The sequence below is a fragment of the Chaetodon auriga genome, chromosome 24 (assembly GCF_051107435.1).
Source record: "Chaetodon auriga isolate fChaAug3 chromosome 24, fChaAug3.hap1, whole genome shotgun sequence".
Classification (NCBI taxonomy): domain Eukaryota; kingdom Metazoa; phylum Chordata; class Actinopteri; order Chaetodontiformes; family Chaetodontidae; genus Chaetodon; species Chaetodon auriga.
Window position 1 is genome coordinate 16,001,140 of NC_135097.1, and position 17,145 is coordinate 16,018,284.

At 42.5% G+C, this 17,145-nt stretch overlaps 1 protein-coding gene across 1 annotated transcript; it reads left to right on the forward strand.

Annotated features, from left to right (window-relative positions):
• Positions 1–1,309: 1,309 nt before the first annotated feature.
• aco1 (aconitase 1, soluble) lies at positions 1,310–16,746 on the forward strand. The gene is made up of 21 exons (XM_076725267.1): positions 1,310–1,438; positions 2,740–2,872; positions 3,224–3,392; positions 4,185–4,322; positions 4,489–4,558; positions 4,646–4,829; positions 6,164–6,303; positions 6,497–6,668; positions 6,811–6,911; positions 7,124–7,240; positions 7,433–7,592; positions 7,704–7,839; positions 9,693–9,777; positions 10,073–10,229; positions 12,631–12,755; positions 12,862–12,966; positions 13,566–13,708; positions 13,840–13,987; positions 14,187–14,309; positions 14,655–14,840; positions 14,928–16,746. The coding sequence occupies exons 2-21, from the start codon at positions 2,764–2,766 to the stop codon at positions 15,042–15,044; spliced, it is 2,685 nt and encodes an 894-aa protein (XP_076581382.1). The 5' UTR covers positions 1,310–1,438; positions 2,740–2,763; the 3' UTR covers positions 15,045–16,746.
• The last annotated feature ends 399 nt before the right edge of the window (positions 16,747–17,145 follow it).

Consider the following 17,145-nt stretch of genomic DNA (forward strand, 5'->3'; position numbering starts at 1 on the left):
GAATGTAATGTAATGCCTTTCTTTCTTGTGTAAATATTTGGATGTCTTATGGTAAATGAGATGATTTAAAAGAGCACCTGAGTTCAATCCTGACCCGTAGCACCAGCTTCATGCCATCCCCATCCTCTCCCCCCTCTCCCGTCTCCTCCCAGCTGCACCATCAAAAATAAATGAACATAACATGTGCAACAAAAGAGTCAAGCCGTCCCTGCAGAAAGACACTGATGTATCTGTAATGCTGACACAAGTGGAACTTATTGGACAAGTGAGATTTAATTGGACATCATAGATATTCAGTCCAAATGTGTGTGCTCCAGTGTAAATTACCACTAGAAAATCGAGCCTAACACTAATTAAATCTCATTCAGAAGTGTTGTGTGGCCTGTGAAACATGCCACTGATGATGCTTTCAGGAGGAAACCTAAAAAAAAAGCTGTTTATCATATCTGATGGCTGCAGCAGCACTGCCACCTACTGGGGATTTTGATGAACTGCATCAGGACTGTCCAGTCGAACACCGTTTCTCTGTGATTGAGATACTTTTTCTGACTGAGTCGGAGGCTTAAAGGTCAAACAAATATTCATCAGGAACAGAAACTGAAAGAGAAAGAGAATGAAGAAAAGAAAATGTTGTTTGTTGTTGTTTGAGGGGCCAAGAGACGCTATAGATGAGGTTACTTAGAGGACTGTGATAGCCTCTATTTGGATGGACAGATGGACAGAAGAGGAACAGAATGACAGACGGATGAAGTCATGTGGATGAACCCCTCACTGGAAGGACGTACATACACGATGTCACCGCTCTGAGGGGTCTGTCAGGCAAGAGGGGTTTCCTAGAGCTACGCATTGCTTTGACGTCACTGCTTCCCATTAACAGGTTGACGTCACGAGAAGCTCCACAGACCCTTCAGTATGACAGGCTTCAAACAGCATCAGGCTCTCAGCAGGAGTAGCCTGCTGAATTAAGATCCCATTTGAAATCCAGTTATTACTTCATTTTCATTGTTTTGAAGTCATTTCTCCATCTAAAAGTAGACAATGCCTTTGTTAAAAAAATATAGAAAATATATTGTAAAGAATGACTATCAATTTGCTGTCCATAATTGCTTAAAAATGCTTTTCTATGCTTGCAGTCCCCACTGAATATTTTTTTTGCCAGTGAAGTTCGTTGAATTTCATCGAAGTATTATTTATGTGTGTGTATGTCTGTGTTTGTGTGTGAGTAATTTACTGACCCTTTAAATGTTTATGCAGTCAGCGTTGTACTCCACAGTGTTTGCGATTAGAGGGGATGCTTTTATTCTGACTGAAACTCTGACCGGAAGTAGAAGTGTTGTTGCTGCTGGCGGCGGAACCCAGTTTTATGAGGCTCGACTGCTGACAGTGTGCAGATTACACACGATCCTGACCTGCGGTGTCTCCTCTGCTGCACACAGAAGTAAGTTGTCGTGATCCGCCGAGATGACTGAATTGACTGATTGGCGTAAACTATCTTTCACTCTTGTGACGTAGATAGGGTATCAGGACCCCCCTTGTGTTATCATGTAAAATAGCTGAGTGGTAAGCTAGCTAACTTTGGCTGTCACATTCAAAACAATTCCGCCTGTACAACAAGTCATGCTCATATTATATGAGGAAATGCCGCGAGTAATGTTTATTAGACTTTTCGCTTCCTGTTGCGTCTTCTTTCAGAACGTTTGCCAACGTTGAGGCTGTTGAAGACCAAATAGCTAATGCTAACTTACGTCAGAGGGCTAAGTTAAGTTGAATGGTTGAAAATTGTGCGTCAGAAACTAGAAAGGAAATATGAATGAACCACGCAGGACACGGTTCACTTCTGTTTCTCCACAGAAGTTTGACCAAACATTATATGTAAAATGCAGGAAGTTTAATAAAAGACAGTCTTAAACGATCAAAATTCAGATTTTAATTCAGGAACTTTCTGCTCGCTGGATACATAAACTAGACGACAAATCTCATTAGACATTCACTTCCAGCTTTTGGTGCTTGATATTCTGTGGACACATTGAGGCCTTAACCAAAAAGATCCACCAGTCATTATCAGTTCATTTCCAAGTACATTGATTATTACTGTTTCATATGGTCACATTAGACGAGAGATTAGATATTAGGTGTGTTACATCACACAGTATGTTAGTAGTGTAAATTGACTTTGCACTTTGCAGCAGAGCTTCAGCCTTCACTCATCTGCCAACTATGTGGACGTTCAGAGCGTCAAGGCCCCGTCAAGTGCTCTTATCAGATCACCTTTCGCACCGATTTCACCTCTCAAGGAAACGCTTTGCACTAGATCAGGATTTTTGTTCATTTTCAACAACTTGTCAGAGATTTAGTCGCACATCGTCCTGTTTAAAGATTTGTCAGATTGCTAATGAGACTTGCTGGAGTTATGTAAGGTTTGTAAAACATGAGCCAGGAGTTCACTAACCCTCAGCTCGACCAACACACGTGGACTGCAACCTTAAAGGCTAATCCATTTCTGAATATGGAAGGGCCTCAGATTGTAGACTAGGTCTTAGAATTAACCCTGTTTGCGCTCTGTAAAGACACATTATGTCCACATTTGATTAATTTAGTCATTTAGGATGTTTGAAATGTAAAAAAAAAGCATAAAATAAGTGAATATTTGTTCCATTTTATCCCTGCATCTGTGTGTTTTTTATTGCATATTGTATGGTGTTAAAATCAGGCTTATATTGCTAACTTTTCTTCTTTTAGATTTGTACTGACGCATAAAGGAGGATGTCTGCGACTATGAACAATCCTTTCCACCATTTAGTTGAACCTCTGGACCCCAAGAACCCAACGCAGCAGTTTTACAATCTGTCCAAACTTGGAGACCCCAGATATGGTAACAACAATGCTTCATTAAATGCAGACACAACCCCAAATCCCCCCCAAAAAACAATAAAAAAAGAAAAAACCTAGAAAAAGCCCAATGTGTGAAAAGAGTACAAAGACAGACATAAACGTCAGTGTTTCTTGTAAATATCTGCTTTTACTGAATTTGATGCCAGCAACACATTTGGGACAGAAGCAACAAAAGACTGAGGAAGTTGTGGAATCCTCCAAAAACACCTGTTTCTCACCTCTACCTACAGTTTTGGAATCAGGGTTGTAGGAAACCTCTTGTCAATGTAATTTTAATCATCTGAGTGGAGTTCTGAGATCCAGAGAGGTTCACTGTCCATCTGTTCCTCAGACCGTCTGCCATTCTCCATCCGGGTCCTCCTGGAGTCTGCCGTCAGGAACTGTGACGAGTTTCTAGTGAAGCGCTCAGATGTGGAAAGCATTCTCAACTGGAAGCAGACCCAGACTCAAACCGTGGAGGTCCCGTTCAGACCAGCCCGAGTCATCCTCCAGGACTTCACGTATGTGGACGCTGTTCTTTTGCATTTGGTTGTCTGTCAGTTGCTCCATAGGTTGTTAGTAATGGATGATACCTTTGACAGAGTACTGTGGAACGACATTTTTTTGAACCCATAGAACTTGTAGTGACATCATTGTGGTAATCTCAGCTTGGAGACTCTTACATACTTTTTACAGATCTCGAGCACAGTGAGGTTTGTGTGTGTAGCTTTGAGCTCCTCTTTCCTTGCAACTCAATGATTATTTTCGTTGCTTGTCATAAGACACATCTGCTAGTTCCACATTTAACTGTTAAGCAAATACGTTCAGTTCCTTTTGTCTACTAATTATGCCCTGAATCCACGCCTGAAGGAGTTTTCACACCCATTCAGATGTCACAGCAGGTTTTGTTCTTGCAGAGCAGGAAAATTCAGTGTTCCCCCTTTCCGTTTGCCATAGCTTTAATTTCACTTCACATGGTTTCACGTTTGAAAGCAGAGGGCTGAGAAGCTGCTGGAGCTTGAGGTTCACCTCTGAGAGGTTCTTGGTAATGTTGACCATGAAGGCCGCATCACACAGACACTGGCTGTCACATCAAGTTTTCCTTCAGCTCTATATGATTTCTACAATTATCGATATTATTTATTGTTCTCAAGACAAATGTGACATTTAATTATGATATTGATGTCAGCCTTGATTTCCTGGATCCATTATCCTAAGTGAACTGATGATCAGTGAGGTCTAAATGAAGCTGCTGCTGATGATGATGGTGAGGGGACGCAGTCTGACGTGCTGTCTCTAAACTGTCTTTGCAGTGGCGTCCCTGCTGTGGTGGACTTTGCTGCCATGCGGGATGCGGTGATGAAACTAGGTGGTGACCCAGAGAAGATTAATCCTGTTTGCCCTGCTGACCTCGTCATCGATCATTCCATCCAAGTGGACTTTAACAGGAAGTAAGACGAGGTTCTTCGGACTCTTTCCACCATGGCACCATCAGTTCATAGCCACTGTATTATTCTCTATATAGATACAATATGGTCATCATGTCATCATCATTTGCTGAGCCTCTAACACTATGATACAATTAATGTCTTTCTCTACAACTGAAACGCACTTTAGGTCTGACAGCCTTCAGAAAAACCAGGACTTGGAGTTCGACCGCAACAAAGAGAGATTTCAGTTCTTAAAGGTACGAAATTTGAACAAACTGTCTGATATATAGGTGGCTATGAAGAGATTTTTCTCAACCATTAAATGTGTTGTCTGTCCTTCCCAGTGGGGCTCTAAAGCCTTCAGGAACATGCGAATCATTCCTCCTGGTTCAGGGATCGTTCACCAGGTCAACCTGGAGTACTTGGCTAGAGTGGTGTTTAACTACGACGGGTACTTCTACCCCGACAGCCTGGTGGGAACCGACTCCCACACCACGATGATCGATGGACTGGGAGTCCTGGGCTGGGGTAAGACAGTGTCTCATCATCGTTTGCTGTTGATGGAGCTTGTAAATTATCATAATAGAGTCATTCCATCTTAAAACCCAGCGTGTCCTGTGTTTACATTACTTTGAGGCTATTTAGTGAGCAGACACTGGTGTCCGCTGTACAAAGAATGTATCAGTCTCACGTCTGTCTGTTAAGTACAGAGCTGCAGTATGGTGAGCCAAGTTTAGCATAATTACTAGAAGCTGAGGCAAGGAGCTAGCCTTGCTCTCAAAGATCAAAAATACATGTACCACCACCTCTGAAACTCACCGACTAACATGTTTCTTGTGTGTTTAATCCTGAAAATGGAAGTCACATGCTGCCATTTCTTTGGTGAACAGCAGCCAGGTGCAGTGACCTCAGGGCTTGACACTAAGGGTGTCCTGTCACCCCGGAGATGACAGCAAATGTGTTCGGAATCAACAGAGATCTACTAACACTGTGAAGCCTCTGTAACGAACCAGTAACTCACTCTGGACAGCAGATGCGGCCTGTTTTTACCTGATAATGCTACACTGTGAGCGACAAATCTGTGTTGAAATTGGCAGGAGGGGAGCTAGTTAGCTGGTAGTGGCTGGTGCGCAGCAGAGTCCTGCGGTGTGTTTGTTTTACAGAGCGAAACAACTAACAGAGCTGATAGAGCTAATGGATCAAACAGCTTAGAAAGCTTAGTGTTAAATGCACTTCAGAGGAGTACAGTTTGGAGGTAGAAGTACTTTGAATGCTAATACTCTTAACAAACAACTATAGATGATACTAACAAAGTAAGGAAACAACATTTTGGAACGACTGAAATTGTTTTTGGGGGTGGTTCTGGCATGGTGGGTGGTGGAAAAAGCTCGTCTGGAGCCCTTAGGGACTGTATGCTGCTTCCACAGGGGTTGCCAGGTTTGGTGCCATTGTGCCTACACGGAGACTAAAACCTGTGCTTGCTGGCTGCTTATGTGCTATAGCTGGAGGCACTGCGCCAAAGTGTTGAGTGGATGGATATACTGTTGTTTGTCAGGAAATTGTTCCAGCACACTCCGCCTGAAGCTACAAATAGTTGCTTTTCCACATTTCTGTTTGTGTTCAGATTAAACAAAGCGTAAACATGTTCAGGGAGCTTTAGAGGTCTCTGTGGATATATGGATATATTTTACATTTGGACGGAGTGACCGCACCCTGATTCCAGCTCTGTACTTAATACACAGACGTAACTCTGAGAAAGAAAGCAAATTATTTCCCAACAGTTACTAAAACGCTCCCTGATGAGAATTGATCATGATCATCAATCACGAAGTTCTAAATGAGATTTGTCATATAACCTTCAGGCGTGGGTGGAATTGAAGCGGAGGCTGTTATGCTGGGTCAGCCAATAAGCATGGTACTGCCTGAGGTGGTGGGATACAAGCTGTGCGGGACCCCCGACAAGTTCATTACATCCACTGACATTGTCCTCACTGTTACTAAGGTAATTAGAATCACTTTTACACTATTGAATGATTTCCCAATATGAGATTTAGCATAAAATAATCAAAATAAGAGGTATGCAGAGACGGTTGATTGTGTTGGGGTCAGCTCTCCGGCAGCATTTACCGACTTCTGTTACATGTAGCACTGCTGATGTCACAATCTGACATTTCCCTTTTCACACGTGCTCTCAGCACCTGCGTCAGGTGGGTGTCGTGGGGAAGTTTGTGGAGTTTTTTGGCCCCGGTGTGGCTCAGCTGTCCATCGCTGACCGAGCCACCATCGCCAACATGTGTCCAGAGTACGGCGCCACCGCAGCTTTCTTCCCTGTGGACGACGTCAGCATTCAGTACCTCGAGCAGACAGGTGAGTGGTCTTACTGTCATGATTGATTGATTTCACGTTGATTTGACATGTAAACCAATGGAAGTAGTGACCTCCACATTGTTTCCTTCGGCACCATCATTGCACACGCAAGTTGATTTTGTCTCCATTTGGTTGCGTTCAGGGCGAGAGGCAGAAAAGCTGGCCCACATCACAAAGTACCTGAAGGCAGTGGCCATGTACAGAGACTACAACGATGTCTCTCAGGATCCAGATTTCACTCAGGTGCCATTTTGAAGTTTTAGCACTTTTGTTCTAGATCGTTTAGCACATAAAAGCAAACTATTACATCATATTAGCACAATTCTAATTATAAGAATCAAATAAATGAGTTATTTAAACCTAAGACTGCCAACAGTTTCAAATAGAAATGTGCAGACAGGTCACAGTGTAACAGAAAAATAAACCACCTCTGCACTGACCGTGTCCCTTCTCAGGTTGTAGAGCTCGATCTGAATACGGTGGTTCCGTGCTGTAGCGGTCCCAAAAGACCTCAGGACAGAATTCCTGTGTCCGACATGAAAAACGACTTTGAAACCTGCCTGGGAGCAAAGGTGGGTACAGCATGCGCTCATGTTTACGATGCATCAGGCTATGAACATGTATATATGCACAGTGAAATGCTAAGCAGCATGCTCCTAAGACTACTGTGAAAAACAAGGACATAAAGGATACACATTTAAGATATAATATCATGGTAGGAAACCTAACTCCACTCATTTCATTTTGTTTCGTGACACTTTTAGCAAGGTTTCAAGGGTTTCCAGGTGGCTCCTGAGCATCACAGCACTGTGGTCCCCTTCCAGTTCAATGGAAAGGAGTACACGTTAAGCCACGGCTCAGTGGTCATCGCTGCTATCACCAGCTGCACCAACACCAGCAACCCATCTGTCATGCTCGGAGCAGGTGGGAGTACAGTACTTGTCTTCATTTTGAGATGTGTGTCCTCATCAGGGTAGAAAACTGATCGGTTATTTAGTTTTTGACAGTCATTAAAGGTAAATGCTCTTCCTCCAGGACTTCTCGCTAAAAAGGCAATAGAGTGCGGCTTGAGCGTGAAGCCGTACATAAAGACCAGCCTGTCACCTGGCAGTGGAGTGGTCACCTACTACCTAAAGGAGAGCGGGGTTATGGACTACCTCTCTCAGCTGGGGTGAGCTGCTCAAGTTACTCATTCAGTCAGTTGTCTGTATGTATGATCCCAAATTCGCTCCTTCGTGTGGGGAAGACAAACACTCAACATGTGTAGAGTGTCAAAGTTCAAACTTTACCTTGGAAAACAGTAGTTTGACAAACACACAAACTTAAGGTCAGCTTACTTCCTTTTTCCCCTCACCTTTCAACTTAAGCCTTCCTCAGCAGATGGAGTTTGTTCTGTTGTCATGGATATAGCTCATAAATACATAATTACATTTGCATGCACTTCATACAACCATCTGCTATTACCTGACAGAAGTTCAGCACTCTAACTCCATCTGCCGAGGGAAGACTGTGAGATGAAGTTGAAATCTCTTTTTTTTGTCATTGTACAGTAAGCTCTGTATATCGGCCAGTCAGTAACAAGAAATTGATAGACAGAAATATCAAAGAGATGTTTGCTGTGATTTTAAAAAATGTCACCAGTGTGAGTTTTTGCTGTATGCTTAGCAACATGTGCAAAGGTTAGCACAACACACTGATTGGCAAGTTTTAAATGAAACACTGGAGCTGGAAGACCCACCTGGATCCTTAAAATCAGTGGCTCCCAACCTTTTTTCCTTGAAACCACCCTTGCTTGTGTCCAAGACAAGCCAGCCCCCCCCCCCCCCCCCCCCCAACTCGTACCTGCATCCACACACTAAAAGAATGCAGTGATTAATTAAAAACTTTTATTTGCTAAAATAGAAGGTCAGAGGTAATAAGTAGCTTAATGAATTTAAATGTGGACCAAAAATATGTTTTAAAAGAGTTTTGACTATCCAATTGGGTGAATTATTGGGATTTTATAAATTTAATGTGCACAAATATACTTTTGATAACCTCACAACAGCGCAGACAAAATTGCACGTACCCCCCGTGACCACTGGTGCCCCCAGTGAGGGGTGTGGACCCCAGGTTGGGAACCACTGCTTTAAATCATTCGTTTGGGAACAATTTTGGTTCCCGGTCAGCTACGACAGCAACAGAGAGAGACTTAAGGACAAGATGAGGATGGTGCGTTGGGTTTGCTCTACTGTTGTAGGGTATGTAAATAGAAATGCATCAAACTGCTAATGCACATTCAGCAACATCACCCAGGTGAAATTAGACGTTTTTTTCTCCTGTTGTACCAAACCTTCCATGACTCCTGAACCGGGCTACAACCCTTAGTCCCCAGTACCACAGCAGAAGCCTTTCTGAAACCCCTGAATCACTATGAAGAAATTGTGCTGAAAATACTTCATTATTTTGAAGCTTTTGGTGGCATAAAAATGGTGACATCTGCTGGCGTATTTGCGGAATTGTATTTGGATGCACAAATGAAATCAAAGAGCTTCAAAGCTGAAGTGGTCTCACTGCTGTCATTATGAATAATTTGATCAGTAACAGTCACCATTATAAAGCTGACCACAGAGTCTACAGGTCTGCTTTTAAAACACTGACAGACTGTTAAACACATCCCATATTCAAACCCAGCACAACACCTCTTTGATACAAATGTGGCATAACCAGGCCGCGCTCATGGTGCTCATGTGATTTTCCTGCATCCTGCCACAACACTTCTGCTTTGAAAAGTCAATAATACTGTGTTAGATGGTCTGGCTTGCACTCAACATCACCACATTAAACCTTGAAGTACTCACAGTGCTCACAGCTAGTAGTACATGATCCCTATGTAACAAGAAACTGCATTACAGCCTTACCAAACTGCTAGACTTGGTTTGGGTTTGTACCATTTTTTTTTGTCACAGTCAGCTGAAGTGAATATGAAGTTATTTGAAGATCCTGTGCAACCTTTGTAAACAGTCATTTTGTCTTTCCTGTTAGCTTTGAGGTTGTTGGCTATGGTTGCATGACCTGTATAGGCAACAGTGGGCCCCTTCCAGAGTCGGTGGTGGAGGCCATAACCCAGGTACCAAGAGGCTGTTTCTGCATTCCTGCTGTATCATTTCACACTTTCAAATGCTCATTTGCTCTTCTTCGTCTATCTTTTGTTCCTCTGTCCAGCATTCCTCACTCTTACTTGTCCTGTGGTAGCCTCTAAACCTACCTTTGCTCTCCTTATATTTTGTTGCTTGTACTTTTTCTTCTCTCTCATTTTCTAAGCTATGTATAGATGTAGAGTAATACATTTCAAAATATGAATACATACATTATTTTCTTTCTTACTCTTTATCATTTGAAGTGTTGCACTGGTTGTGTTTCAGGGAGATCTGGTTGCTGCAGGAGTCCTATCAGGAAACAGAAACTTTGAAGGGAGAGTCCACCCCAACACCAGAGCAAACTACCTGGCCTCTCCACCACTCGTCATCGCCTATGCAATAGCCGGCACTGTGAGGATAGACTTTGAGAAAGAGCCCATTGGTGAGTAGTTATGTTTTGAGAGTAACTACATTAATAGTTGCTGGTTGATGTTTTAGTCCATCTAAATGCTTAGCCGGGTGAATAAAGCGTACAGGCATTTTGTTTTAAGATGTTTGTGTAGACAAGTGGGGTCTTGCCAATCTAGGACATTTTTATCACTTTGGTTACAAATAGATTTCAGTACATTATGGTTAAATGCAGTCATATCTGGATCAGTTTAAAGGTGTGTCAGATGTAGAATCTGAAGGTTACTTTGTTTTCTCAGTGGGATGCTTTTGGATTGGCTGCAGTGTGTCTTTGGATTTAAAAATGACACTGCAGAGACAACACTGCTCCAGTATGACTCGACAAAGTTGACATTCAAAAAGATAGCCTCCAGGGGTAGACCAGGAAGATAAGACTGACTCATGGTTGCAATGCAGTCTGACTGTCAGTTCAAGCACATAGGAATAGATCCGGCCTTCTCAAAGTCGAGACCTTGGTCTGCCTCAGAATTAAAAGAGCAAGTCAGTCCCTACTTATTCCCTGTCATGGAATGGCGTCCCTGTGGGTCACATCCAGCCTGCCAAAGCTTCCCATCTGACCCGCAGAATCTTAATGAATTGAGAAAATGATTTCATCTAACATTACTGACCAGTGGAGGAGGTCCAGTCTGTCCTGAGAGTGATTGTTGATTAGCTTGCCAAACCCTGCCAATGAGCCTGTATTTCATAGTGGTTGTCACTTGGGTTTATTTTCGTTCGACACCTGTTGCATTCAGTCTCAAACTGAGTATTTCTGTTTGCTTCCTGGCATCCCGAAGAGGATTTTGTTGTATAGATAAGGACTCATTCATTAGTAGTTGAACTGTGGATTTTGTATTGAGCACTAACAGCCTTCTTGATGGGAGACTTGAGAGCATTTTCCAGCTAAGCATCTAGTTACCATTATGGATTCTCCATGTTTGTTAGTCTGTTCACACTAACGTAGGCTCATTTAAGTAACATTAATTTGTAAGAAAGTTGAAATGTTCAACAGTAATTGGCTAATTAGATCTAAATGAAAACATTTTTTTATTGAAAATCCTGCACCCGTAATGTCACCTTCAGAAAATTCTGGCCTTTAGACAAATATAGTTGAGGACTCCTGCCATACCTCCTGTTATTAACAGGCTACAATACTTTCTGAAGTGTAAGCGGTTTTTATTTTTAAATATGTTTTTATGTTAGTGACTGTAGTTGAATATGCAGTGTAGCTGGAGATGACTCACAATAATCCCATCCCCAGATGAATGTGGTTTTAATGTTGTTTATTTCCCCGTCGTTGACATCGTTGTCATGTCAGCTGTGGAGCGAGTGTGTGTTGCTGCTGAGTTCACATGTTAATGTTACACCAGACAATTTGCTATCACCGCCTAATTGCAGAAACAGAATGTGTCGTTTTATCTTGGACACAATTTTTTCAACTAGTAAAAATCTAGTGGTAAGAATATGTCTGAGCCACAAGAGATGTGACATTAAATAACTGATTAAATGTTTTGTTATTACCAATCGTTGTGGACCTCTGACCTTGAATAAAAATCAGATGTGGAGCTTTGGTTTATAAATTTGAGAACCCTTGGACTTGGGTCCTACCTTGGGAATGCTCGGGTGGGTTTTAGTGGAAGGCCCAGCTCTTCTCCACCTTCCTCCACCACTAATACTCTCCTTGGCTGCAGAGTTGTCACCTTGTGCCAGAAGCGTCCATTTGCCCCTGTGCCAAGACCCCTTTGTCATTGTTGCGCCTTCCCACCAATGTCATCATGTTTGAGTACAGCTTTTGCCTGCTGAACTGCTTCAGCTGGACACCCTTTCCTTCCTCCAGCTGCAATAGTTAGTACGGTTGCTTGAAAACCGTGTCCAAGGATTCCAAAAAAGTAACTCACGTCTTGTCTCAGGACACTAAAATTTTTGTGTCAGCCAATAGAGAGGCAGTTCTAGGGCTCCTTTGTTATACAAATAGATGGTGCTTAGAGATCTTGGCAGTGGCAGCCACTTTTTAATGAAGGAACTGACCCTTCTCTCAATTTGAGTGATGGGGACCTCATGTAAAGTGAATGTCCACAACAACAGAGGGACCAAACCTAACTGTAGACACCAGAGTTTGAGGTTTCCTGGCAGCAGGGTTTTGTGGATGGTCTGAAGGCCTTTCTTCTCTCAGCTGCTTGACTGGGTTTGCATCCCTGAAATTGGCTTTATACCAGCATCCCAAGATCTTAACTGCTGATTCTAATACAGTAGGAATTTAATTATCATCTACACTGAACGTCTGTTCTACTAGCCTTCTTTTGGCTGGGGAAATGCTCCTAGAGTTGCTTGGCATGGCTTTTGAGCTTCAGGTTTAAAACAAAGTTAGTTTTCACATTTTTCTGTCTCCTTTGTAGCCCTGAACTCTGAGGGCAAGGAGATTTTCCTCAGGGATATCTGGCCCACACGGGAGGAGATTCAGGCTGTGGAGAAAACGTTTGTCATCCCATCAATGTTCAAAGAAGTCTATGAGAAGATCGAGGTAGTGTAACTCCTCGTCTACTGGCAAGAAAATCGCAAGGCAAGCATTCCAGCAGTGTGATGTAGATGTTTGATTGACATGAATCTCTGGTGTTGTGTTGTATCAGAAAGTGAATGAACGCTGGAACTCTCTGGTTGCTCCGTCTGACAAGCTTTATACCTGGGACCCCAAGTCAACCTACATCAAGTCCCCACCGTTCTTTGATGGTTTGGTAAATATACAAATCAATACATCTTTCCAAACTACTACAATTATTTTTTTCTTTTTGTGCTCATGATGAATGAGAGCATTAACATTAAAAAAAAAAAAAAAAAAAGTAAAGTTTCTATAATGAGCTGCTTGGAAAGTAAATTTATAGTTGCAAATTTGTCTTGAAAACAAGAATTCTTTCGCATTCCGTTTTATTATCATTATGTCAGCTTTACACTTTAGAGTCATTATTGGTCAGTTTCTTTTTGGCAGTGATGCATTATACAATTAAAGTTGAATTTGTAATTTTAAATTTTGATTATGTTGATATCATACATACACAAAGGGAAGCTGAAATTTCAATTATTGGTAAATCATTTAATTTTCATTTTTGGCAGCCCTGAACTTCCATACTGGTCCTGTTTCTAATGTTACTCTCTCTGCTGCTTTTGAGGTTGTTTTTACAAGGAGGGCTACCACCATTTTTATTTATTACCATATTTCTAATAGTACTTAAGGTTATTCATCCAATGTCGTACCCGTATTTTGGTGAGACATTAATGAGATTGTTATTTTTTGGCCATGGCTGCATTGTATATGTATCATATTGTCTTTATTTAGACAATGCAGCTGCAGCCACCCAAGTCCATAAATGACGCCTATGTGCTGCTGAACTTGGGAGACTCGGTCACCACAGACCACATTTCTCCGGCAGGGAACATCGCCAGGAACAGCTCTGCAGCCCGCTATCTGGCCAACAGAGGGTGAGCAGTAAAAATATATGTTCATTAATCTAACAATCAATCAAGAGAGAGACCTACAGAAGGCTGAATATAACTGGAACCAGAATCCAAACTGTCCATTAAAGCTTTCTGCTTCACAATTGTTTTTACAGTTTGACCCCTCGTGACTACAACTCATATGGCTCACGTCGAGGTAACGACGCCGTCATGGCCAGAGGGACGTTTGCCAACATCCGCCTCTTTAACAAGTTCCTCAACAAGCAGGCACCACAAACCATTCACCTGCCATCTGGTGAAACGGTCAGCATGCAGCACCTCTCTGTGACTTTGCACCATTTCTCATGCAGATGCTGTGCTTTCTGACACGAGTCATGTCTCAGCAAGAAGGGAAACTTCAACACGATGCTTCTGTTAAAGCTTCAAGTTTTTAAGTGCTGCTCACATCATGTAAGTGTTACACACAGACTAACTCTTGCATATTTTGCCTTTTTTTGTCCAGCTGGATGTGTTTGATGCTGCAGAGAGATACCAGCAGTCAGGAGTCCCTCTGCTGATCCTCGCAGGGAAGGAGTACGGCTCAGGCAGCTCCAGAGACTGGGCCGCAAAGGGCCCCTTTCTCCTGGTGAGACTCACTCCATCGTAACCAGGAAAAGTTTAGTTGAAAAAGGACTTTGCGTGTGGTTTTTGGGCTGTTTGCGAGATTGTTACACACTGATAAACTGTAAGTGACAGTTGCTGTGAAAGTGGAATGTGTTGCAGGAAGCTGTCCATCGTTTCATATCGTCTAAACAAACAGGAAGTCAAAGGATCTTCAGAGGACTCAAGTGTAGTTTTCCTGCAGACAGCTGAGTTAACATCCCAGGACTTGCGTGCGAAACTTCAGTCATGTGATGTGTTGTTTTGCTGGAAAACCCTGTGGAAAAAGCGAGTGTTGAAGGGTGAATGAGCTTTTTGTTTGTGTTTTTAGGGTATTAAGGCAGTTATAGCAGAGAGCTATGAGCGGATCCATCGCAGTAACCTGGTTGGGATGGGAGTGATTCCTCTCGAGTATCTACCAGGAGACACTGCCGACAGCCTGGGACTGACCGGACGAGAGCGCTACACAGTCGTCATCCCAGAGCAGCTCACCCCCAGGATGATGGTGGACGTGAAGGTTCGTGAAGGACACGGTCTTGTAGAACATGGACATCACTCCACTGTTAGTAGTGACGCTCAACATTGTCTCTCTCTGCCCTCACAGCTCGACACAGGGAAAACATTCCAAGTGCGGATGAGATTCGACACTGACGTGGAGCTGGCATATTTCCACCACGGAGGCATCCTCAACTACATGATCCGCAAGATGTCTGAAAACTAACACGCCAAGTACAGCGCAGGAGGAGAGCAACATGTGTCGTTTTTCTAACTCTCAGCTGCAGGCCCACATGGCATCACTGTAGTGAGCTCATGTAACAGATGACAGAAGAATACCGTCCAAAAAGAATCCAGTCATTATTATTCATGTTTGGTGGAAAGAGCCGCCTACACAGGAAACACAACACATATCCCAATATTCTCATTTCTGAGCGTGCTGCTACTTCTACTTTAATTGCATACCAGACTTGGGGTCGGTATGAGATGAGATGTTGATATTTAATCAAGATATGCAAGATGCTTTAAAGAGTTAAGAAGTCAGCTGATCCGTATGTCCCTCCTTATTTAATTTTGTGAAGGTGAACTCAGTCCTGCCCGCTCTGTGTGTGTGTGTGGTTACAGGTTTACGTTAGTCATCGGTTCTGTCAGGGTTTCCGTACTTTTGTGTGATAACTGCTGAATGAAGACAAAGGATTATTCCAGTTTAGTACAACTTGGGTCTTAGTTTTTTGTTTAATTGCCAATAGCTGGAGCTGGAGTGTAAACATGTCTACAGCTGTGACAGAAAATGATGCATTTTACCTCAGTCATGGCAACAGCAGCCTTTTTTTTTTAACACTATTCCACTGATCAACAGGTGGCAGTAATGTGCCAAGATATGTAGCAGTGTGCCAACAAAGAGAAGACCAGAAACTTTGCTTACAAGAAAACTCCACGGGTCCCTTTAACCTGGTCCCATCGTCATCCACAGCCTTGTGTGTGTGACACAGCCATGCACAGCTCGTGAAGCTAGTCTGCCCAGAACACGCTTAGATCTTCACATGTATGTTAATCATAATAAAACACTGCACAGATAAAAGTGTCAGTAAATCCTATGAGTGCCCATCCCTTGTTTGAAATGACCCATGTTGTGTTAAACTTGGAACGAATCTTTAAAAAGAAAGGACCATGTTGAGATTCATTCTTGACCTTGCTGAAAAGAATGTTAATTTTGACGAGACGATGTTGAAGTGCACAGAAAAAAAAAATGGAAGTGTGGACATCTGCAAGTCCGTGAAAACTGGTGAGGAAGATCTTTTGGTACGACTGAAAGCGCCAGAAAAGCTACTTAATGGACCATGAGGGGAGGTTGTTTTGTCAGGGACTATGTTGGCGGTCATGGTTATTGGTTGTGATGAACCTCGAAATCATAAAGGAAGCCGTGTGTGACTCGACTGAGACAGAACAATATCATTAATTCATCTAAACAGCCTGTGGTGAAATACTACAGTAATGGTTACCTGACATCGCGCAGGTCAGCATGACGGCACTGGTTTCATCAAACCTTCTTCAGGTCATCACTTTCATTCACAACCAAACGTTCATTTTGAAGTCACCTTGTCTCTTCATCTTCTCTGCTTCCTTAAAGACAACATGCCTCGTTTTTCCTCAGACATTCCAAACTTTACTGTTAATCTGCTTTTGTCATTGTGTCAAGTTACTGTCATTGACTGCCTTAATAACTTCCTATGAGACCTCTTGATGTCTTAATTCAGAGATGTTTGTGTCTTCTTGCTCCATTTTCGTAAAAACACTCATCATTTTGATTATGAAGACTGACAAAACCACATGTGTTTAACTCTTCCATGTTCGTTACAGTCTGCCTGAATGCATTACGCCATATATAACTGAAAAAATAGAATAAAATGTGATTTTTCTTTTTGGAATAGTTTTCCTGTCGTTGATGAAATTTGAGTTTCACATGGGGCCTTTATTATAGCAAAACTAGTTACAAATGTGAGCGGAAAGCTGTGCAACTGTCTCAATTCATGTGTGCGTAATCATAGATTTGTCCATGTGTAGACACACATCTGTAACTGTACATAGATATTAATGGATGAAAAGTCAAGTCTTTAAGTTGCTCCGTGAGCTGAAAACGCAGTCGAGTCATCAGTTCTGACTCAGGCAGGCCTCTAAATAAATCTAAATATCTTGAGGTGGCAGAAATCTGCAAATGCATGTGCAGATTTGACCGTGTGCTGAAGCAGCTGTGCAGCCTCCACACCACCAGTGGGCGGTAGCACCAAGTGATTGTTAGCATGACATTTCTGGGTTGGGTGCATCCG